The 24,623-nt window shown below is 40.8% G+C and overlaps 1 protein-coding gene across 3 annotated transcripts; it reads right to left on the bottom strand.

Moving 5' to 3' along the window:
* Positions 1 to 13,117: 13,117 nt before the first annotated feature.
* On the bottom strand, positions 13,118 to 22,298 carry LOC137284103 (uncharacterized). 3 transcript variants are annotated; one of them, XM_067815782.1, is made up of 6 exons: positions 22,277 to 22,298; positions 18,249 to 18,408; positions 16,915 to 17,030; positions 16,312 to 16,448; positions 15,036 to 15,220; positions 13,118 to 14,454 (listed from the first exon to the last, which is right to left on the bottom strand). In XM_067815782.1, exons 2-6 carry the CDS (start codon positions 18,405 to 18,407, stop codon positions 14,368 to 14,370), a joined length of 684 nt encoding a protein of 227 aa, XP_067671883.1. In that variant the 5' UTR covers position 18,408; positions 22,277 to 22,298; the 3' UTR covers positions 13,118 to 14,367. The 3 variants fall into 3 exon arrangements, with proteins under 3 accessions (XP_067671883.1, XP_067671884.1, XP_067671885.1); XM_067815783.1 differs by lacking the exon at positions 22,277 to 22,298 and adding an exon at positions 22,204 to 22,266; XM_067815784.1 differs by lacking the exon at positions 22,277 to 22,298 and adding an exon at positions 20,787 to 20,823.
* Positions 22,299 to 24,623: the final 2,325 nt, after the last annotated feature.

Below are 24,623 nucleotides of genomic sequence, written 5' to 3'. Positions count from 1 at the left end.
TGAGCAGTGAGTTGTTGGTTGATCTGAGACAGCGAGATGGAACATACTCTTTCACTAGGTTGCACAGGTAGGTTGGAGCCGAACCATTTATGCACCAGCATGTGATGCACAATATCTTATATTCGATCCATGCTTTGATTGGCAGCCAGGGTAGTTTGACAAGGACTGGTGTGATATGTGACCGCTTCCCGCTTCTGGTGATGCAGCTGCATTCTGAACGCGCTATAATTTAGTGACAAGATCCTGACGTACATTACCCAGTAGACTGTTACAGTAATCCAACCGTGAGAGGATAGTGGATCTGACCAAATGGCGTAACACATCATATGGCAACAGGTGACGGATGTTGGCAATGTTCTCATGTAGTAGTAGCATGTGCGACAAACGGTATTTACCTAGTCCTCCATAGAAAGGTTTGAGTCCATAATGATTATTAACTGTTGTACTGGAAGGTAGCACGGAATTACCAATCTTGATCGAGTCCACTTTAACCTAGGCCCGATTCATGGTTGACCCGGTCAGCAAGATGTCAGTTTTGTTGTCATTCAATTTCAGCTTATTGGTTGACATCCAGGATTTCACATACGAAATGCACTGTGAAACATGAGCTATCTGAGTTTTGGACTGATTAGGAAAAAAATGTCTCTGAAGCTAAGTGTCATCGGCAAAGCAATGTGATTTACAGAATTCTGGTTGATCAGCTTACCGAGGCTACGTGTGTAAAGGGCCCCAGGAGTGACCCTGGTGAAACATGGTGAATCTATCGGCAACTTTCGGTTGCCATTGGTAGTATTAGCAATGGCTCCAATGGCCCCTTCAGCGATTGTATAATTACCAGCTGAACCACGAGCATTTCAATCCCGTCCTGCGTTTTACTATCTAAATTGTTATTATATCCCCAGTTCTGGTTATCATGGCTGAAGGACTATTGTAAGCCTGTCTTACAGTCCCCGAACCACATTATTTTACCTACAGACTAGCCTTCTCTGCAGAGCTTAATTCCTAAATAAAGCAAGTGTGGAATCTCCCAACTCACTGGGGCTCCCTTTCAATTTACATGGGTTGATTTGTTACTATCAGAATTATAAATATATTTAGGGATTAAACGCGTACATTGTGAATCAGGTATAGACAAGAACTGCACTTTGGCGATTCAAATATCTTCTGACAACCCTGATCGAAAGGGCAAGAATAATCAGCAATTAAAAGGGTGATTAAAGATGGCAGATTGAATCATTTCGAACCGAGGAACGAACAGGGCCACGTTCCTCAAGGCGATAGCACTACGGTATTCTTAAGTCAGTGTTAAAGTATGGGTAGTTACGACTGTCATAGCGCTACAGTCGCCCTGAGGAACAGGGCCCAGATTTAGATCTTGCCACTGATGTTTTCCTCTAATTACATGTGATCCGTATTTACGTTTACATCATGTATGAAGTCCTAACTGACTGTATGTTTATAATCTGAGACTAAAATTGACATTTCCTGTGGGACAAACCTGAGTCGTTATCCTGGCTCGTCCTTTCTTATTTGCTAGAAAAATAACGCTCTTGACAGTCGTTCGCAACAGCCGTTAACGAGAACATAAATTTATTTTTGTTTGCAATTTATTTGCTTCACAAAATATAGTCACGTTAACAACCAATTAGTGGTACGTTACGGCACGTCTAAAGGTGTGCTTCAATTGTAATCAGCGCAGGCTACTCGCTTGAAATACTCTAGAACAAAAACATAAAACATATAACATAAAAAATAAATGAAAACATTATCAATTATACGAAGTTGGCCAATCTAAAAAAGGGATCTAACATTTTTAGTTTTGCAATGGTAATTACAGTTATTGTACCAGGTACTCAACAACAAACGTTTTTGACATGACAACATGCAAACAACGGCATGTTAAACTGATCCATACTGAACAGACAGCACATGTGAAAAACGCGGGGTGAAACGTGAATAAAGATTATGTCGTGCAAAATCATTACTCAAGACACAACGATGTCACAAATATGAAAGCTTTCCCTTAACAAGGAAAGGGTACCCTATATGACCCGCCAGTCTGTAAATAATACAGCCTGGACCAGACAATCCACGGATCAACAGCATGAGCATCGATCTACTCATTTTGGATACGATGGTTGTTCATGGGTTTCTCTATGGTTTAAGAAGTGGTGTTACACATTTGTCGAAAGCTGAATTTACTGAAACATTGGATATTGCGTTACTCACTGTGCCAACCCACTTCAAAGATCTATCGACTTGCAAGATCACCAAGTGGTCCTAAAATACGCGGAGGGAAAAGTATGAAAGCGTGTACCTTTTTTCCAGGTTTCCTCACAAGTTATGCGATACAAAGTTTGTGAAGAAACCTTGGGAAAAATAAGGGAACAATTGTACTTTCATGTGATCCTTTATTTCTTCCCTCAGTATATCAAAAGTGGATGGATCGAAGACAAATTATTCACCACCTGAAGAGAAGAAAGACTATTAGAACAGAAAATAAACAGTGTGTACCTAAGATTAAGTATATTCTTGGTTCAACAAACGTTATGGAGCGATTGCGTATTCCGGATACTATATGGGTTTTTTATGACCTCATACAGGCGTGAACAATAGCACCATCGTCCAAATTGTGCTAATTCTGGTTTTGGCTGATTTCTCCCGCGTTTTATACCGGACATTCAGGTAGCGTTTGGAACAGATTTGCTCGCGGTCCAACAAATCAGCACATGGCCAGAAAGTCAGGAAAGGCAGTATAAATTAGTAGAGCAGCATTTCCTATGCCACCACCATAAGTCCCTCCGGAGCACCTTTATGCATGTGAGCAGGCCAGTTGGTGTACCACGCAAAACAGTGACAGTCAAATAACACGTGAGTTCTCAAGATATGAGCATATGACAACGTGGCTATAAAATACACAGACAGTTACCAAAATGATGTTTTCTGTAATTCCGTTTGTGCAGCTAAAGGAAACAGATCTTGAAGTCTGATTTTCATGTTATGGATAAACCTGAATCGAGCATGACTTCAATAAATACTGGACTGTGATCGTTTAATAAAGGTCATTCAGGGGTAAATAATCACAGTCTGCATTACTTCAATCGTAGAAACGCGGTTTTTGGTAGAACGGAGATAAATATACTGTGTTGGAAAATTAGAGGTATATATAGGTATTGATATATAATATAACGACATATATCATAGCTCTGGGATCATGAAAGTGACTCAATGTGTCTTTTGATCTTAAGTCCAAAATATTGTCTTCAATCGAAGATCACGTCACATTTTTAGTCTTAAATGTTAAGACTAAGATAATTTTTTGTCTTCAATTCTTAGACTGCTACCTTCTAGTTTTCGGTCAGTTTTCCTCCTCGCAAACACGGTGGATGTCATATGCTTTTTGCGACATGTAAGACAACGTAAAAGGAAAGAGCGAATGCCAAGAAATGTTAGGGCTGAATTCATCCATTTTGATAGCTATGGGAAGAAGAAACTTTTCCAGCGCTATCGTTTTGGACGATCAACAATATTTGTTTTAGTAAACCTTCTCAATGAACACGAGTAGATCGCTGAGCCTCTCACCTCTGCTGCGTGTCTTAAACTTTTTATAGTTGGCAGCATTGCTTAACAAACATGAAATAATCCCTTTTCTGTGACATTTGAGAATAATAAAAGTAGCAAGTAAACAAATAAAAGCGAGACAAAATGACTTTAACACCTGGACCTATATTTGGAACATCTTGGACATGCTTGAGAATTTATTTGCAATGTTGAAAATGTATATAATAAAATCTTTGTTAAATGTATGGCGATAGCACCATATTTTAGGTCACAAAGAAAATATTTAGAAAATAGAAATATTATCGTTATCAATACATCTAACTGTAAATTTGGATCCAACTCTTTGTATCTTTGATTACGTACACTAACAAATGCATCTTGTGCACTAAAAGTATGCATGAATTTAGTTTACTTTTCATATTTGTCATTTAAGATACAGATACAAATAAACCTGCTCGTCTGGCCTTTACACTTTTTACCAAACATAAGTTCGTGGTTAAAAGTATCTTAATAATGTAGAAATATAATTGAACGCGGCATGGCTAAAAGCGTCCGTTGACTTGTTTGGGACAGCTGATTGCTATTAACATATTCTCCTCAATGAATGAATGAATAGTGTCCTGAGAAAGGTTTAAGGTTTCATCAAGGCAGATAAATAATTAGAAAGGTCGGGGAGGGGGGAGGGCAGTGGCGAAGTTGATAGCATGTCATCCCACCCCGATTGCATAGATCGTTGCTCATAATATCAGTCACCGGATTGTCTGGTCCAAAATCAGTTATTTACAGACCACCGTCCTGGAATATTACCGAATGCAACTTCATCAAACAGTTAGAGAAGGATGGATATGTTACCTTGAACTACGATAATCATCACAGTGATCTTGAAAACTCACGTCCTTGTCCAGCGAGACTTACCTGCAGCTTTACATACAACACAACGAGCCATCCATATCCCCACGATACAGACGGTGATAATGCTGTGTGCCATCATCTTCTGTAGTCAGACAAGTAACTAGAAACTGAGAAAATTCTGTTTGTTCCGACCGGACGTAATATTTACACCAACCAGAACGTCTCGTTAAGGCAATCTGTAGGCAAGGTAAATAGAATGAACATATTGATCACCAAGGGCTGAAGAAAATGTATTTGAATGTTAGTGAAAGTAAACAGCCTAATGGCAAATCACTGTTTATTTCTGTTTCCACATATTGTTTTAGCAGTACAATAACTATAGTTTCAAGGGACTAGTAGAATGACAACAAATGATGTTTACAGTTCTTCCAGTTGTAAATCGTATGTATTTGCAGTAAATATGCCATAAAGCGAATTATCCCTAGTAAACAAAGATTACATATCATTATCGTTTCCATACCGTAATAAAATATGTATGCGTCCAGCTTTCATAGGTATTCATGACAAAATATTACGATATCGACATAGATAAATGTTCCTTTCGCAAAGGTCAAATACTTAATCCCCGTTTTTGCCATTACAAGGACAGATCATTCCTTGATAACTTCCTTTAAACAAACAGGTTTTACAGTGTAAACATAACTTCCATTCCTACAAAATATTTTCACAGCCATGACAGTAAGTAAATCTCGTTTGAAGAGGCCTCTAACGGGATAGGTTGGTCAGGCTCGGTGATTTGCTTGACACGTGTAATGGTATCCCAAGTAAGCACATCTGTGTTCATGATGTTGGTCGCTGGAGTATATTGTCCAGACTTCATTCCATATAGCTGGAATGACGCTGTGTACGGTTTTAAAACAGCAAGCAAACAGAAATTGAATAACTGAATTTTAGTTTGACAAAGAACTGCCACGGTTCGTAACATCTCAAGTTTAATTAGGTGCATACTTATTTATGCTTTCAAATAAACTCTTTAAAAAAAGAAACGCAACATGAAATTCAAAAATGATACTTAAAATTTTGTACACATATGTAAACTCAAACATTTTTGAGGATTGCACATTGTTTCTAGAATGTCTTAGAAGATCATGCTAGACCAAACGCAACCAAAAAATGATTATGAACGGTTCTATCACTCAGGATTGTCATGATGTGCGTGGATGTCATGCAGCAGGAATATCAGGCACAACGATTGTTTCTCAGGTGCAAAGTGTGAGTACAGCATGCGACTATAAAACACCCAAATAGAGCTCACAATTTCATCCATGATCTTTGCAAGTACTGTACATGAAAATGGGACGTCTCAACGCTGCCGATCGAAATCAGGCAATTTCACGATTGCAAGCTGGCGAATCAAAGAGTGAGGTGGCAAGGTTCTTCAACGTTCATCCCATCACAATACCTCGATTGTGGCATCGATTTCGCCAAACAAAATTCGACAAATGACTGTCCAAGATCAGGAAGAAGCAGAGTTACCACACCTGCCCAAGATCGGTACATCCAGGTAACCCACCTACGTGACCTCCATCGTACCGCCCGGGACACAGCGCAAGAACAGTTTGGAGCCCGAAGACCGTTCCATTAAACAATGAGGAACCGTCTCCGAGAAGTAGGAATACGTACAAAACGTCCAAAAGTTGCCCCCTCCTTGACACGACTACATCGACGTCGCCGAGTGAGATGGTGTAACACGGTGCTGCCATAGAACCCGGCAAACTGGATGCGCATATGGTTTAGCGATGAATCTCGTTATCTCCTTAGGCGACGTGATGGTAGAGACCGTGTCTGCAGACGACGTCATGAACGTTTTGCTCCTAACTGCATCAGACAAGTGAACAGATTCGGTAGAGAAAGTGTTATGGTGTTGGGGTACATCTCATACACCCGCAGATCGGAACTTGTGCCTGTCATAGGCAATCTGATAGAATCAATACATCGGCCATATTCTCCGTCCGCACGTCCTTCATCTCGTTGATCGTCAAGGACAGCTCCTCCAACAGAACAACGCCAGGACCCACATAGCCACCGTGGACTACGTGACCAATAAGAACATCAGTACCCTCCCCTGGCCCTCCAGATCCCCGGATCTAAACTCAATCGAACACTTTTCGGATCAGATCGATAGACTGGTACGTCGACGTCGTAATCCACCTCAGAATCGTCAACAGTTGTTCCACATGCTGCGGGAGGTATGGAGAAGGATTCCACAACAAAACATCCAACGACTGATTCGATCTGTACCAAGGAGGTGTCGGGCAGTGGTAGCAGCTGGGGGTGGCCATACGAGGTACTGACTTCAATACCACCTAGTGGAGAGTTGTAATGACTGTGATGACCGTTATTCTCATGAAATATGGACACGATAGCAATGCACTGCATTGTATCATTCATGTATCTTTTGTTTTCCGCTGAACCACACGTCCTTGAATAACACCCAATTTTCACTGGCCAGCAGGTATGCTGGTTGAAAGATGGATCTCGACTGACTGTCTCGGTTTCGGATGTGTCGGCTCGCTGTCTTAGATGACATATTTCATGGCGTATCCGTTTTCACAAGATAGATGATCGATTGTCCAGCCACGGGTTCAAGAAGCAGGAATATATTACCCTCCTAAGTTAAAGAAGATACACGCAAAGAAATATTTTATGAATTTCGTGAGAAACTCTGCGCAAAGTTATAAGATAACTGTATGAAATTCTGATTGGTGTCTTTGACCTACGAGTGTTACTTTGGTTTATTTTATATGAGCTTTTGTTCTAAAATAGTACGCATTTACAAGAGTAGGTACATAAATGGAAAGTACATGTATGAGATTGTACTCATATAATATCAGTACACAAATTCATGATTATGGACAGGGTTTTGTCACGTTTATCTATAGGAATAGGATTTCTCAGCGGACAATCGAAAATGTTATTCTCTAGCTTTGACTTCAGACAAAGATTGCATGACTCCAGTTTCATTTGGTCCACACATAAATGCCAAAACACGTGAAATATGCAAGTACAATCATAGTTGATGTCATGAATTGCTGGCGTTTGCTCCAGAAACTCTCTGTTATCCTCTGTTGCAATTATCTACGAAGACGAATAATGTAAATATCGATTAATCCTCCACTTTGAACTAATGATTTGTCTCTCATCTCTGATTGTTCGTGATAGGAAGATGTGTGTCCACAATACGGTTGAATGCCGCATGAGAATGTACAAGATGGTAAGGTGTTTGACTTTGTTTATCAGTGTTTTCTTTCGACAGTTTCGTCCCAATCAGTACTCATCAGTACTCATTTCCTCGTGATACCGAGATATGTACCGGCGATGAAAAATAAACACTCCCGGCTTCTATACTCTCAGACTATTCCAGTCACGTAAGCAACCTTCAATTAAAGTCTTGTGGACTGTGTAAACCCTCGATCGACCCGTGGCATCTATCACAGAACGTTCTGGCTGCTACACATATTTTTTACACTGTGACAACACAGAAATTGACATAAGTAAACAAAACTGCTTATAACCTGTGGTTGATAAGTTTGTTTTTGTGACACATCCTTACAACGGTAGCGATGTCTTTCCGATTTCGTAAACGATCTCACCCGATGTTTAGAGTGTATTATATACTCCGCTAAGTCATGTACGCTGTCCAGAGAGGAAGTTGGCGGCCACGGTATATTTTAAGATTTGAAATAAAAGCAGTAAATATATAATAATGATGACATGACAAAAGCTTAAGTTTTCTATAGAAACTAGGCAAAATACGTTGAACAAAATGAATGAATAATCTACTTCGAGTAAAGAATAGCACATCGTCTACAGAATACAAAGCCGGCAATGACAGCTGTGTGCCGCTGTGTGCCGCTGTGTGCCGCTGTGTGCCGCTTTGATTTCAGCTCAGATACCGGTGGCTTTTGACCTTGCAAAAAACACTAGTGATTATGAAAAGTTCCTAAAATCATAGCAAAGCGAGTGTCCATGACATGACTTCAGATTACTGTTCCTAGTTACCAAAGTTTGCTTTCAAAATTAATTTACCTGTAACATCTTTTTTAAATACGAAACTGTCTGTAACTTTATACATAAAACGTTTCAGGACAACAACTTCTTTTCTGTTCTTCACACGACGTTTCAGGGCTAATCATAGCTCCTTCATCAGGTGAATGCCTTTCAAAAACTTCAACTGTCTTTAAACATCGCCCTCGTCTCTTTTGAAAAAAACGTGCCAGAGAAACATTTAATTATTTTTATGCAGCCTAATCCATCTGAGAGAACAAGGGTAGGGCTCTGATTTAAACTGAAACCAGCAAGTTATTTGGCAAAGAGGTACTGGGTCTAGAGCAGATATATGTTGATGTTGCAGACAAAGCGTGTTGCTGCTTCTGATACTAAGTGCGCTGAATTACTGTAAACAATTGTTTACAAGGTTCAAAGTGAGAAAAGGAATGACTCGGATGAATGAAGGTATATTTCATTCGAACTGAATGGCACTACCGACTGCTCTGTTGAAGACGTTGAACCAGTTGTTGTAAGGTATGTCAGAGGTATGTGTACGTAACGTGTCAATAAGGATGCGAAACGGATGACAACCTCTATATGATGCGTCGCTTTGGTACAGATTCTCAGACCATTGGCAAACACGTGTGAAATGCAACAGTACAAAAGTGACTCATATATTTGCATCTAACAGGTGTTATGAGACTGTGTTTTCTGTAATTTGTATTATTATTGATTAAAGGATAGTTATTAGTGGGTCACAATGTTTAGAGTGTTGAGTGATAGTTATTATGGGTTACATTTCGTATCACGGTAATCGTATTTTAGCGTGACGTTTTTCAAGGTAGCGTTTTTAGAGTTGCTTCCCTTTAGGCGCTCTTCAGCATGTGCGCTCTTCAGAATATGTGTTTTGGCAAACTAACTGTTGGCAAAAACGAGGCCGATCGCAAAGGTTCCATACTTCGCTGATATGCTCAAGAATCAGTGGCTTGCTATGTAAAGCAGTAAATAAATGCTGGTTGTGTTGACGACACACACGGACTTACGGAGTAATACTGGAGTTGTGTCATCATTCGACCTACCTACATTTGCCTGCCTCTTCGTCAACGTTCAATCGACATTCAAGACCGCTTGCTGCGTATCATTTAGTATAACTGTTTCACTGAAAACCAAGATTTTGGTATATTTGTGACCCATTAGTTTAGAATTGACTCAGTTGCAAGAAACTCTATTGTGAATCATTGTATCTTGCTCTTTGGTCAATATAGTTTATTGAATGTTTTAGACTTGTCAGTGCATATTAACCGTAACACAGGGTATAACCAAGTTTCAGTTCTCATATCGAGCCAGACGAGGAGTAGAGAACACTACGACAACACTACTGAATGCTGTGTATAAACATACTCACATGCCCAAGTCGTACGTTCGTGTTCTGTTCGTGGACTTTAGTTCCGCCTTCAACACGATTCAGCCCCATCTTCTCATACAGAAACAGTTAGATATGGATGTACGTCGAAATACCATTCTGTGGATGAAATGGAGCGCAGTGTGTGTTAGGGCAAATGGGACTGTGTCTTCTCAGAAAAATACCAGTACAGGTGCACCACAAGGCTGTGTTATATCTCCGGTTTTATTCACTTTATACACCAATGACTGCAGGAGTACAGAGGTTGGGACACTGTTAGTTAAATTTACTGACAATGCTGCTATTGCTGGACTTATCTGTGACTGTGATGAAACGCCCTACAAACGAACATTGCTGTTCTGTTCCACACACTGCATGTACACACGATGCAATGGCTTCTCAGACAGCTTCTCCACAAAGGACCGACTCTGAGCAGACTTGGTGAAGGACTTCACCTGGTTTACTCCCATCACTGTACCGTCCAGCAGTACATCGCAGTACATAACAAAATCAACTTCAAATTTCAGATTGTGTCCAACAACCTTGGCACGCTTAAAATAGCTGTGGAATTCCTTGCTTTCATCGTATGTCTTGATGTGTATAAATGATTAAGAGAGGAACGAGGGTGGTGTGCTCTGTTATCAGACATGATCCTTCTGGTCAGGCGGTCAAGACCCTGGATGTCTTGTTTTGTCCAATCAACTACTCCATAGGAATAGGAGAGGACTGGCACAGCAAAGGTATTGGTGACTTTGATCTTGTTTCGAGCATTTAACTCTGAGCTCCAGATTTTCTTTAAACGAGATTTATACTCGGCCCGAAGTTTATCTTGAATCTGGGCATTCTGGAGCTTGTCTCGAACTTGCATTCCAAGATAGGTGTAGGCCTGATCTTCCACGAGATGCTCAATACCTCCCTCTTGTAACTTGACCGATCCATCATTAGTTACCTTCCCACGTTTCAGATGAAGAGTATTACATTTGTCGAGCCCACAAGTCATGCCAATATCATTAGAAAAGGACTCGACAAGGAGAACCTGTTCTTTCAAATTGGTCTCTCCTTTGGCAAGGAGCTCGATGTCATCCTATTATTAGTATTATGATTATTTAATCTGCATTCTTAATTGGTATCATACCACAGCATACAGTGTCTTGTCAGCTACCTTGTTTCGCTTTTTCAGTTCCATTAACTACTGTATATGAAATTTATGGCCTTTATTGGTCATCCCCCTGGGCTGTGTCTGTGATCACATCAACTGTGGGAAGAAGTGCTCTTGTTTCTTTATCTGTCCAAAGGCCCAGAGGTTGAGCTAGAAGTCCGCTCACCTCATTCATGTATGCTTGTTTGTCATGTCTTTGGGAACCAACTAAAGAAGTTTAAACTCAGCATATTCGTTTGTTTTTGCCAACGTAATGTTGGTCTTGATCATGAGCTAATTCTTCAGTGACCGTATCCACGCGTTGACAGTATTTACGTAGGTCTCCTCAACTTCAATACAACCGTGTCTCCCCGTAAACGGAAAACTTGCATCCTAACATAAAACAGAAGTTGTCATCCTTAAAGTAGTTTTGGTATTCACCATATTCTAAAATTCCAAAACTCAGATTAGACACGCATATGTATCTGGGAGGACCATTAATGCCGAATGTGGAATCGACAAGACTCCAAGTAGCACATTGGGGGCAGATAGTGCTTAAGTTAGTCATTGGTCATAGTCATTAAGCACGTGGTGGAATAATTGGCGTTCTCATGCGATGTCCATCCAATGTTTGGGTATAAGATAGGTAAAGGCAATTCGATAAAATTGGTTTACTATGTTTGATTGGATGTACGCTGGTATGGAAGATCACACTCTTTAATTCTTTATGTCTTACTAAAAAATGAACAAATATATTTAGCATGGCTTATATGGCGTTTGCTTTTGTATAAACAATGTGCGCTCTCACACACGGTCACAAATTGCTCTTTGGTGCATGCGTAGTCGCCCGGTGAGTTCGAATCTAGCTCCCACACGCCAATGGTATGGGTACCTGTGTCCACAAGCAGAGAAGTGACCCATGAGTTCTATGGCCGATGTTAGCAAAGTGGTTCCACTTCAGCTTATCATAATAGATTAGGTTCATAGGCCAGCAACACATGTAAGTAATCAGGACACCATACAATTCAAGAAGACCATGGACAAATATAAGGTCCAATCAAGATTATACAAGTTTATACAGGAAAGCGAATGCATGAGAGGTTCTTAAACACGTAACTTACTTAAGGATCAGCTTTCACCGCCTGAGAGAATGAAAGCACTTAAGCAATCATCACCTTAAACTCGCCTTCGCTTACGCCGGCAGTGTCCATTGTTGAGGACATAAGGGTGTCGGTACTGTGACTCTATAAATACCGTAACCTCTCATACAGACAATACCTTTTTCTGCATAGTCATGGTTTGCCTATGTATTTCGGTGTTTAAGATACACTTCAACCCGACTGAAAATTTAAGCTTGGTCATGATCATGACCAGACATTACCTTAAGAAATGGAATGATTTGTTTTACTTATGTGGAGGCTGGCACTTTGTTAAGCCATGTTCACCAGCTCTTAAAAACATTTTCAGCTCACAGCAGGCACCATATACCTAGCAACCACAGCATGCCTCGGCAACGTTATGTGATTTTACCCACCAATGACGACAGACGTTCATGAAGAGGTTGTTATCCGATTCTATGTGAAAAAAAAACACATTTTGTCGAAATTACATTTCATGTTTGCATACTCTTTTTTCTTTCTGTCGATTTTGGAATGTATGTCACGTCTCAGAAGCTATCACAAGGTGACAGAAGTCTTCGTTCAGTGGTTGTCTTTGTTTATGAACCACATTTGCAGGCGACCTAATATACTGGTGTTTATGCATTTGAAATGTATAACATAAGAAAGAATAGTTTAGTATAGGAATATTTTTGGTTGGATATTGACATAAAACAAAGAAATACTTATGAAAGTGTTCATTAGCACCTCGATGGGAAATGGCTGCTTTTCCCTCCTTATACGTATTGCCATCCTCAACTTGAAACATGGGATGAGTTGATGAAGTCAGTAGTGTGTCGTCATCGGATCCTACGGTGGATATGGTGCTCACGACGTCACCCCAAAATAATCCGATTCACCATGCATAGACAATCTTTGCAGCAATATGAGCATGTTGTGAAAGTGCTCAGAAGCCTCTTTTTCAATACTGTAGATACGCAAAATAATCTCAACACATTCAATGTCATTCTTTATTGGAAATACAAACCAGAATATTATTTGTTCTCATCCTAACTGTTCTTTTCGGGGAGACTCTAGCTGCTTATGTTGAATCAGCTCAAGACATGATCTTTCAAAATAAATACCGTTGTCATGGATGATCATTATAAAAGTGACACAAACCTTTTACATCATCCATGAAACGTCTTCTAATACGAGGAACAGGATGGTGAACGTGCCGTAGGCAAGAGCTTGATGCTTTATGATTCTGTAGATTGGGCCTCAAAGACAGCTCTAGTCAATATGGTGCGAATCGTTTTGACACTAGGACACTGCCAGCCAAGTTTCACTGACAGGTGAAGGGTATTGACGTATATGACACCACTAGCATACATGTATATCGCTCCTGTTTGACATGTATTCTATTCTTTGCTCAATATTGATTTTTCTTTTGTTCATTGTAACATTGCTGCCAATTTGCCAATTCGTGTTACAATGGACATAAAAATGAACATCAGTATAAACACATATGTTTGATAAATCATTCTTAATTTGACGAGTGAAAAAATCAACTCTGGTAAAAGTTCCATGAGAATTTCGCAATGTGAATATATACATACACTGTCTTTTTGCGCGTTGAACCTGCATCGTGTATTCATAATCTGTGATGATGAGTATTCCCACACCTTTATGGGTTTTCTCATATCGACGCTGCATCCGTCGCCGAACTGATAGAGCATTCACAGAGAATGAAAAGTCAATATCAACCACAACAGGCTGTAAACGAACGAGGCGTTAAAATATGATTATGTTGTAAAGAAGCTACATCTGTTCAGTGACCGAGTGAGTGAATTATACGCCGCTTTTAACAATATTCCAGCAATATCACAAAGGCTGACACCAGATCGCAACTGTTCAACCATGAACTGTTTTCTGATAAGAAACAATATGAATTAGCTGTTATCGGGTCGAAGACTGTATAATGATTACGGCCTGTCTATATCTGTGTTTGTCAATGTTCTGTCAGGTGTTAGCTGAAACCTCGTTAATCCAGGCACGTTTTCTTTCATGATGACATTAAAAATATGACAACGTGGCGACGATTCGTTAGCCCAGACATTTAGATGAGTTAGTTCGAATGGATTCGATTAAAGTCCGGATGTGCAAAGTTTCGCTGTGTGAAGAAGTCGTTATTGTCGAATGCGCTGTAAGGGTGAGGAATATCAGTATAAGTAGAGACTTCGGATTAGCCCACGATGTATGTTCCTTTACAGCTGTTTGAGTACACTGATGACAGATTCAGCGGTGGATGTGGCAGAAGCTGGGTTCTGGCCTGTCACTATTCTTCCGCTCACCTAAAAAGTGTAAATATCGTCAATATAATTAGGATTAACATTGTGAATGCACATATAAACAAAACTGAGGGTAAGAAAAGCCCTTAGCCATCTCTGCTGGTCGTATGCGGCACACCAACCAATCGAGTGGTCAGGCTTGTAGGCTTGTTTGAAGGCGTTTCACCGTTTACTGACATCATCCATCAATGTTCACAATATCAATCACTAAAGGTTCGGGTCTTGTGTGCCAGGGACCCGTTCCTCACAGCGATCGTAGCGCTAAGATGATTGCATCTGACATACTTTAATACAGACTTACGACTGCAGTACCACAACGATCGCCTTGAGAACGAGGTCCTGGTTGAAGCACGAATGTCCACGTGCCTGTGGTATATCAATGAGTGCGGGGAAACAATAACGCCCAGCGTATCTATGACAGGGTACCAAGCGACCAATCTTTCATGTATATCATTCCCTTGTAGAAGTGAACAAGCAATTATTGTCGGAACTTCAAAGGAGCACGGGCATGGCCCGTGAGTCGGTGGTGCTGTTTCATAAAGTTTAATCAATAGCATCATCTTAGAGAAGAAACCCATGTGTACCTGGACGTTTGGAGCGAAATTATCCACTCCAACAAACACAGCTCCATATTCCTTCAATTTTGTCTCCAGTGGGAACGGCATTGCCTCCATCAAATCGACCGCTATCTCCTCAGCGTCGGTGAAGCTGGTCACCCTCTGGCCCTTCAAGATATTCTCCCCATTGTCCAGTTGTATTCGGATTAGGCCTGAAGAGAGAGCGGCAACATTATAGTGGCACAGTGTATCAAGTACACGGAACCTGGGTAGACGAAGATGGAGAGTGAAAGTGACTGAGGACACTACGACTTTAGCAATTACTACTTTCAGGACTTATTTCATAATTATCTTGGCGGTTGAATAAAGAATGAAGATTTAAAACATAAAAAAACATGTCTCTATAACATTCACTGAAATTTACATTCTGGGTCGTGAAAAAATAATTTAACATGCACCGCTGCTGGTGATGGCACAATGAACACAGGTATAGTTGTGACAGATCCACTTTCTGGAACTCGAAGACCAGCAGGTCCGGGCGTGACTACCAATCGTATTATTTCACTGGGCTGTGGCTGTGGCTGTGGTTGTATCTACTTAGCCTCCTGTCTTAAACGGGTCTATAGCAACCACATAACACCCAATCACCAAGACTGTAACCGTGATGTACATATATAGAACGTCATACTAGTGCATTTGGATGCTTTGTACTCAACGAGAAGATGTCACAGGAACAGAGAAACGAGTTCGAAGTAGTATGACTTCTATATTTTATATTTCTTAGATACCCTCTTATCTTGCTTTACTATGTTACTTAATGAAACAAATCATAGCGTAGCGATACATATTTTCTCCCCTCTCGATACTTCCACATTCAGGTTAGCTTAACATTATGTATCACTCCGCGCAAGGGCGGATCACGCAAGTGTCATAGATCATACATTCCTCCGTGCGACGTCATGAATCAAGTCCCACTTTCACAAATTGCCAGAGGCAAAATAATGGCACTATTCTAATGAAATTCATTCATATTTTCACAAATACAAACGTATGAAGGAAGGAACAAGCTATTCGACTTTCCGATCTGTCAAGCAATAAACATTTCATCAAATCCCGGAATTTAGTGGTACGGAAAATCCCGGAAAGGGCGAAACTTTGGAGAAAGTAGTACTTGTTCAATACGGAATCTGAAATGCAATACAGAATTTGACCATGTCATCCGTATTGCACCCCTGTATTACTATCCTACGATTACATGGGTATACAATAATGTGTACAGTGTACAGGGACATAGTCAACTCACCGACGGTGCCGTGGCACACTGCACTGACAATGCCTCCATTCTGATAGATCCGTGCACCCAGCTTCCCGATAGCGTCACATTGCGGTAAGTCAAACATTGGGCCGTGACCACCAGCGTAAAATATCACCTTGAATTCACTGCAAACACAAAATACTAGAAATTTGTCATTCCAAATCGTTATAACGTCCGCTTTCTGGAGAATTACTAACTGCTGGAAGCGATTTATGTCGCAGAAAGTGCAGAGACTTGTTAATCCAGACAGTTGTTTATACTGAATACTTCCATAATCGTTCGAGTTGAAGGGATTTTCCGATAGAAATGGGCATTAGAATAGAATAGAATAGAATAGAACAGGTATAGAATTGGGTGTAGTTAAATTGTGAATTAATCAAACGTCCGTTATAAACAAACGCATGAACACCTACGACATAGAACTCATGGCTTCTGATCTGAGACGAAATTACATGCAGATCTATTTGGCACTACATGTCAACGTTCAGGACGTCGTACCTTCGTGACCCAGATCGTCGCACTCTGACATTCGCCATATACAATCCGAAAACTTACTGTCAATAACACATTTGAGAACGCCTCAACAGTTACCTTGCATTGATCTGGGAGGGAGATTTAGTATTATCCAGCTGGGACGCGACATTTGTATCTTCCAGAAAAAGCTTGCAGATGGGGTCATCTTTATAAGCTTCATAACTGCTGGGGTCCTACAACCACAAAGACAAAGGATCCTTCACGTGCATTCCACGTATTGTCATATCAAATTGCCTAAATTTGCAAGGGCTTTCCTAGAGACGTATACGTTATGTGAAGAAAAAGCGATCCGTGATTATGGGTAGCCAAAAAGGCCTGGGTTATAAAGTTAATGACTGGTTAACACCTCGGAATTTGACTCTCCGCACTGTTTCCACTCTCTGTCAAGGGATATGGGTTGTTATGTATATGTGCTAAGGACAAACAAAATGAATGTTTGCATGTTTGGAGGTAGTAAATAAAAAGTGTTTCTCGCCCATGGGCGAGAATATTTGCTTTCACGTAAAATGCATGTTTTGACTTAATTTAACTGATTTAGAGATGTTGAAAAAAAGTCTTTAGAAACAGTTTCGCCCATGGGCGAGAAAAATTTCTTTTGTCATTCATTCCCATCAATCAGAGGTGTTTGGTCTCTATTTGGTCCGACTTGGGCCAGGCTATTATAACAACCTAAAATCGCAGCTCTAGCTTGAATGTTGTTAATACATATAGAATAAGTTAAATATGTAGCTAAATATCACTGTAAAGAGTCTCATATTCCGAACACAGTCTTTATGCCACAGGTTTTCGGTCCCTCTTGACCAGGGATTACACAAATTACTTCACCTTCATAGATATATCTTGAATTTTGTCAGTATTTATAGAAACCCGAATATCTAATTATCCAGACCAGGTGTGAGGTGAAATGGGGTTTAACGTCGGACTTAAGAACATTTCGCGCATATGAGGACGTGTATGCGTGTGTATGAGTGGCTGCTTGAACCCTCCCAGACTTAACCTGGTCTTATAGTGCCCGCTCACTGAGATACCATGGTGCAGATAAGCATGTATGAAACACAGACACATCTTACTGACTCCGAGCCAACCAGTCCTTGTTGAACCCGTTAATGTCGAGCGCCAGACAGTGGCCAAAAAGTATGGTATTTTTCTTTTGTATAATACGGCCGGTAGTTGAACCCGCGACCTTCGCTCTCCGGGTGGAAGCTCTAACCACTACACCACGAAGACGGTTGTCCTAGTCAGACAAGACCAGAATCAGTTACTAATAGGTCATCGTCACATGAAATAATACTGAGTGCATTACCAAACAACATGAGCACATCATAACAAACATTTCAACTCATTATTTCAAATGTGTAAATCTGTTTCACGTAAGACTCAGCTAGACTCACCATGGGCGCCTTTCCACCCGTTGGACTGACAAATACGATGTCATGTCCAGCCCTCTTGAAAATGTCATACGGATGAGCCACTTCCGGTAGATACCACCCGGTCTTCTTTCCGGTGTCTCCCAGCTGGTCGTGGTTAGTGACAACAAACAACACCTTCATGCTGGAACAAGCATCATTGTCAAAAGGCCATTTAAATCAGAGAACGCATCACTTTAACGTGTTCATTCACACAAATTTAAAACGTCAGCGCCTGATAATAGCCATTCTTGGACCCGTAGAACGATACTAATGATATCAGTTACTGGGCAGACTCTTTCAATTATTTGCAGACTGACGCCGTATAGCTGACTATTGAGGAGTAAGGCGTTAACAACAAACAAACAAAACAACCAGTCTTGATTGTGTAACAAAATGATCGGTGGAATTTGTTTTGATGAAATGCTGATCATCAACGATGACGCTGTAACCTGTCCGCTTGGGTCGTTACTGAGGCTACCTGTCAATGTTGTGGTCTGACTGCAAGGACCATTATTGAGGCTTCCACTCACCGATGTGGTCTGACTGCTTGGGTCGTTACTGAGGCTACCTGTCAATGTTGTGGTCTGACTGCAAGGACCATTATTGAGGCTTCCACTCACCGATGTGGTCTGACTGCTTGGGTCGTTACTGAGGCTACCTGTCAATGTTGTGGTCTGACTGCAAGGACCATTATTGAGGCTTCCACTCACCGATGTGGTCTGACTGCTTGGGTCGTTACTGAGGCTACCAGTCAATGTTGTGGTCTGACTGCAAGGACCATTATTGAGGCTTCCACTCACCGATGTGGTCTGACTGCTTGGTTCGTTATTGAAGCTACCTGTCAATGTTGTGGTCTGACTGCAAGGACCATTATTGAGGCTTCCACTCACCGATGTGGTCTGACTGCTTGGTTCGTTATTGAAGCTACCTGTCAATGTTGTGGTCTGACTGCAAGGACCATTATTGAGGCTTCCACTCACCGATGTGGTCTGACTGCTTGGTTCGTTATTGAAGCTACCTGTCAATGTTGTGGTCTGACTGCAAGGACCATTATTGAGGCTTCCACTCACCGATGTGGTCTGACTGCTTGGTTCGTTAATGAGGCTACCTGTCCCTGTTGAGGTCTGATTGCAAGAGCCGTTATAGAGACTGCCAGTCACTGCTATGGCCTGACTGCACAGGCCGTTATTGAGACTACCAGTGACTGTTGTGGTCTGACTGTAAGGATCATTATTGAGGATAACAGTCACTGCTATGTCCTGACTGCAAGGGTCGTTTTTGAGGTTACCACTAAATGCTCAAAGGGTCGTTATTCAGGCTGTCAGTCACCGCTATGGGCTGACTGCACAGGCCGTTAATGAGGCAAGCAGTCACTGCTATGGCCTGACGGCACAGGTCGTTATTGAGTTACCTGTCACTGCTATTGGTTGACTGCACTGGCAGTCACTGCTATGGCTTGTAGTGGTGACTGTACGCGCGCTTCTAGCAGTTTTAGGAAAATCGTTTTGAGTTTCTAAACAATGACATTGCATCTGATTGTAGTTTAATCTATAACAGGGTGCATATATTTCACATCACATGGTATATTTTAATCTGATTTATTTATTTATTTATTTATTTATTTATTTATTTATTTATTTATTTATTTATTTATTTATTTATTTATTTATTTAATCTTTATTATATTTTACATAGTGTGTGAGAGAGAGGGGGTGGGGTCATTCATACATGTTTTAACGAATTCATTTAAAATTCCTTTTGGGGTATGACAACAGGCTACACGAATGTTCATTTTGAGATATTGTTTGAAGTCATGTTTGAGTTTCTGCTTTGGTATTTAATGGAGCTGGGTTTCTATAAACTGTATTTGCATAGTAAATAAAACAAACCCCATTTGTGATTAGTAAACCCTGTTCAGAAATATAACTGGAATTGTAAGGTGAACATCTCATATAATCCGTTTGGCTCAAGAGCGGACAGATAAATTGCAATCTAATTTAACTCGAAAACTAATAACCATAACATACTCAGTGAAGCGCCGATACATGTATTATTAAAACATCATACCAACTCTGTGAGTTTAACAAACTATCATCACAGTTCAGTGTTTGGTACGAGGGTATAGTACAGAGAAAGGGAAAGCCAGGTGTTCGAGAAGCACGTGCACAGGTACCGACAAATCTATTCATTGACCTGTGCTGCGCGTCGCAATCCTTTCTCGAACGCCAACAGCCATCGAGCAGAGGCTCTGTCCACCGGACCACGGTCAAGGTCACTCGCAAATACCTGAGCGTGTATTGTTGGCCGCTATAGTACACCTCGGGTATGAGGCCGTGACCCCACCATATGAGTGTGTTTGTATGTTAACTGTGTGTTTGCAAAGAACTAGCAGGACACTCATGTCTTCTCTTTACAAGTTATGCCGTCAACGCTCAAGCCTATGTTTTTTTTTCATTCTACGCAATGTCGTAGTGCAATGTATTGAGCAATAGATTGATAATGAATTTCCAATCAACTTACCTTGATTTGAGCGTGTCCAATCTATTATATGAAGCCTCTATCTGAACACGCGACAGCCTGTCAAGTCAGTGCAAGCTTATCCAACCGGACTCAACACTGATGGTTCACGGTTTGGCGTGTATCAGCGTGTATTACACGAGGTTTTGAGTTGAGTCGAGCTCTTACTGGAAACGTGTGCAAGTAGCCTAGTTTGGATATAACGTTACTTTCAGCTCTGTATTGACATACATGTATGTACAGCCACCGCTATCTGCACGTAGTATGCCGTCACATCTTGTTATAACCTCCATTCCCCCATTCGTTGTAGAATGCGCAACCAGTAAATCATTCGAATCCATTGATTCCGGAAACAGGCTAGATACAGGCGATTCCTCAATTTTTAAAGTTATATTACCTCAGACTTTACCTGCAGCATGTTCTCAAATGAACTGAGTTATGTTCGTTTTACTTTCAGACAGACCGGCAAATATCTAGCTCAGAATCATTTATGACAATAGTGTGACGTGATCAAGGTTGTAAAACAATAAAACTGATAACGTCAGACTCGATATATCAGAAGACATATTTCACTAGCTCGTATCGAGGTACACTATAGCTACTGACTATGTTCCAGGGACGTCTGTCTCGTTGTCAGGTGTGGTGAGGTGGGGTGGTAGTGCTGAAGACGCTTGGTTGCCAACAAATATACTAAGTTGGACTCACGTCAAGAATGTCTTGCGACGTCCAGTTTCAACACCGTCATCGCCCTCGTGGTGATAGGAAAGTGATTGTAATGTTTACCTGATCAATCACCCACTCACCCAACCCCATAAACTTGTGTGTGAAACAAATAATGATTAGTGTGTATTTCACAGAGATATATGTACAGCTAGACACTAACTGTTATTGCCTGCAGGTAGATTAGATTGGAGATAACGTCACTTTCAAGGCATCTCTGTGCGTGCCTGAGCGCGCGCGTGTGTTTGTGTGAAAGAGAGAGGGTCTAAGTGTTTGAGTATGTATATCTGTGTGTGAGAGAGAGGATGTGTTAGAGTGAGTGTGTGTCAGTGTATACGTGTGTGTGTGTGTGTGTGTGTGTGAGAGAGAGAGAGAGAGAGAGAGAGAGAGAGAGAGAGAGAGAGAGAGAGAGAGTTTGGTAAGGTAACAACAAAACCCACCTATAACGTCTTTACCTATGCACTAAGGGGCATTGTAAAATGCAGAGACTCAACCCACAGCAGCACCAGACCGTGACCGGTGGGCCTCCCTAGTACACCCGATACGGGTCTGAGGTGATGACACTATACGGTGTGGTAGTTTAACCAGGGAGACGTTGTAGACCATCCCTGGTTTTACAGTGTTTGCTTAGAAGCAGCGGGACACTCACGTACTCATATCTGTACATCCTATGCAGTCAACGTTCATGTCAAAGTCCTACCTTTTTCAGTCTACTCAAGGTCGTGGTTCACTGAGAGGCAACGTATCGTGCACTAGGTCTCCCATCAACTTACCTTGACTTGGGCGTTTCCGATCTGTTGTAAGGGATTGAAGCCTCGATCTGAATTCTTAACAAGTCATCGTGAGTTTATTGGCTAAAGACACAAACGGTTGATGGATTGACGTGGGGAAGGGATTTGTCGCTAAAATTTATATCCATGTTGTATTGGCTTGTCAGCTTTTAATGTTTTGATTGTATAGCAGTGAAATTGTTCAGATAATGCTATTTATCACATCAAACAATTGCCATTGATGATCAATCATTCGACACCGCCACATTTACATAAATCAAAAGCAGTCATTGAGTGTACGCAAAATAACTTGAAATTCGTCCATAAATATATACAGACAGTTTAATGTTACAGCATGTGAGAGTGGCATTTGTCCTCGTGGAAACTAGTATTTACTGGTAGGGTTGGACTGGCGGGGCGGGGTTAGGTTAGGTACTTCAGTGCACGTACCTAAATACACAAGGACTTTGCCCGAGAAAATATTACATTTCAATGTATTGCCTCATCTGAATTTGTTGACAAGACAACATGATATTTATGATATCTAGCTGGTTAATTCAGTCTGTAATCTAATAAACAGTCCGGTCGTTTGAGAACATCCTCACATGTTCACTTGAATAAATGAAGTGCTTAATACCCCTGGATAAACTTCTCAAACAGAACATATTTCTGTCTTTTGTCATTTTCTGTATGTCATTCTTAAATACTGTATGATGAATACGCCAGGCTTGAAAATGGAGTAACTGGATGTCTTTGTACATCTTCAGTAATTAGCGTGTATGACATTTCGTGGTAATATTCCCCACTTTTTACATACAGCATTTGTGTTTTCAAAAGCATATCGTAGAAGGTTCCTCCTTTTGAAGGAGTAATGACATTCATGAGACACTTATTAATTGCAGTATTCTGGCTTACAAGAGCATCCACGCTCTAGAGAGTAGAGGTAATGATCTTTAACCAGTCAGTCATGACATTTTATCAATCAAGTCACTTTTCATCATAGTCTTGTTCAGCTTTATTTTCGTTATTTTATCAGGCTTGCGGTTCCAAATAAAACGCATTTCTTCTTCTTTTCTAATACTTCTCTCAAATCAGTGAATTTGGTTTTACTGCGCCTTTAGCCATATTTCACCAATATCGCGGCGGGGAACATCCGAAATGGGCTTCACACATTACATCCCTGTGGGAATCGAACCCAGGATAATAGTGTGACGAGCGGACGCTTCTACTACTAGGATACCCAACCGTCTCTACTCATTTCAGCTTGGAAAGTTCCGGTTTCATCACTATTTTGTTGATTGCTACGTAACGAAGCTTTATAGAGTCCTTTATACACCTTTCATTTTTAATACGTACTTCTTTGAATAAACATTATAAGATACATGCAGTGGACTGAAATTGGCAATCATTTCAATCGATAACTGTCTTTTTCTTAGAGTTAATATCGTTCTCATAGTTGTTTTAGCCAATAAACGCATTTAGAACTATATTAAAGAAAGTGCGCGCGAGAGTGAGAGATTAATAAATTTGAGTCTTTTTAATTACAATGGGATCCGTTGAATAAAGTGGATACAAGGGGATTCAGTTGCTGTTCTAATTAACTGACAATCATGGAAAACAGATACTGACTAAGGACAAATCACTGTCGTTTACCCAAATCACAAACATACCCGAATACATAATAATACACTAGCACATCCTCGAGTACATACTCCATTGCTGACCCGAGAAGGTCCCAGGGTAGAATAGGCCTTCAGCAACCCATGCTTACCATAAAAGGCGACTATGTTTGTAAGACGCGACTAACAGGATCGGATGGTCAGGCTAGCTGACTTGGTTGACACATCATCGGTTCCCAGTTGCGCAGATCGATACTCATGCTGTTGGTCACTGGATTGCCTGGTCCAGACTCGAATACTTACAGATCGCCGCCATATAGCTGGAATATTGTTGAGTGCGGCTTAAAACTACACTCGCTCACTCACTACTCCTTTGCTGTTTGGCGAAACCCTCTTTACCTACAAAACACTCTAAGATTTCAACCTATCACCCAAATCAAAAGCTTTTGAAATATCTGAAAATGGTTTATAAACCTTCTCTCGTTTCGTTTATTAAATCTTTTATTGTAAAATCAATATATTGTCAATGGAGGAGTTCCTCTGAAGAAATTCGGCCTGCAATTCCACACGTTTGACTAACTTCAACTTTAGGAGATCACGGTCTTTTCAGTGCTGGGTCCGATATGGCTAACTTGACTTGTGTGCGTGATGGACGGCAATATATAGAGGGTATTATGAGAGTCCACGTCATTCTATCTTTCCCGTGTGGACCCGGGACAGAATGTGTCCAC

Source organism: Haliotis asinina, chromosome 5 (assembly GCF_037392515.1).
Source record: "Haliotis asinina isolate JCU_RB_2024 chromosome 5, JCU_Hal_asi_v2, whole genome shotgun sequence".
NCBI lineage: Eukaryota > Metazoa > Mollusca > Gastropoda > Lepetellida > Haliotidae > Haliotis > Haliotis asinina.
The sequence above is the reverse complement of the archived record's forward strand: the minus strand, read 5'-3'. Positions and strand labels throughout refer to the sequence as shown.

Bases quoted from the DNA above. Each gene is read 5' to 3' on its own strand.
- LOC137284103 (XM_067815782.1), bottom strand. From the start codon at position 18,407: ATGAAGGTGTTGTTTGTTGTCACTAACCACGACCAGCTGGGAGACACC. The intron at 16,449-16,914 runs GTAACTGTTGAG...TTGTGTTTGCAG, and splicing joins CCCTCCCAGATCAATGCAAG to TGAATTCAAGGTGATATTTT. The intron at 15,221-16,311 runs GTGAGTTGACTA...CTCTCTCTTCAG, and splicing joins AGTGTGCCACGGCACCGTCG to GCCTAATCCGAATACAACTG.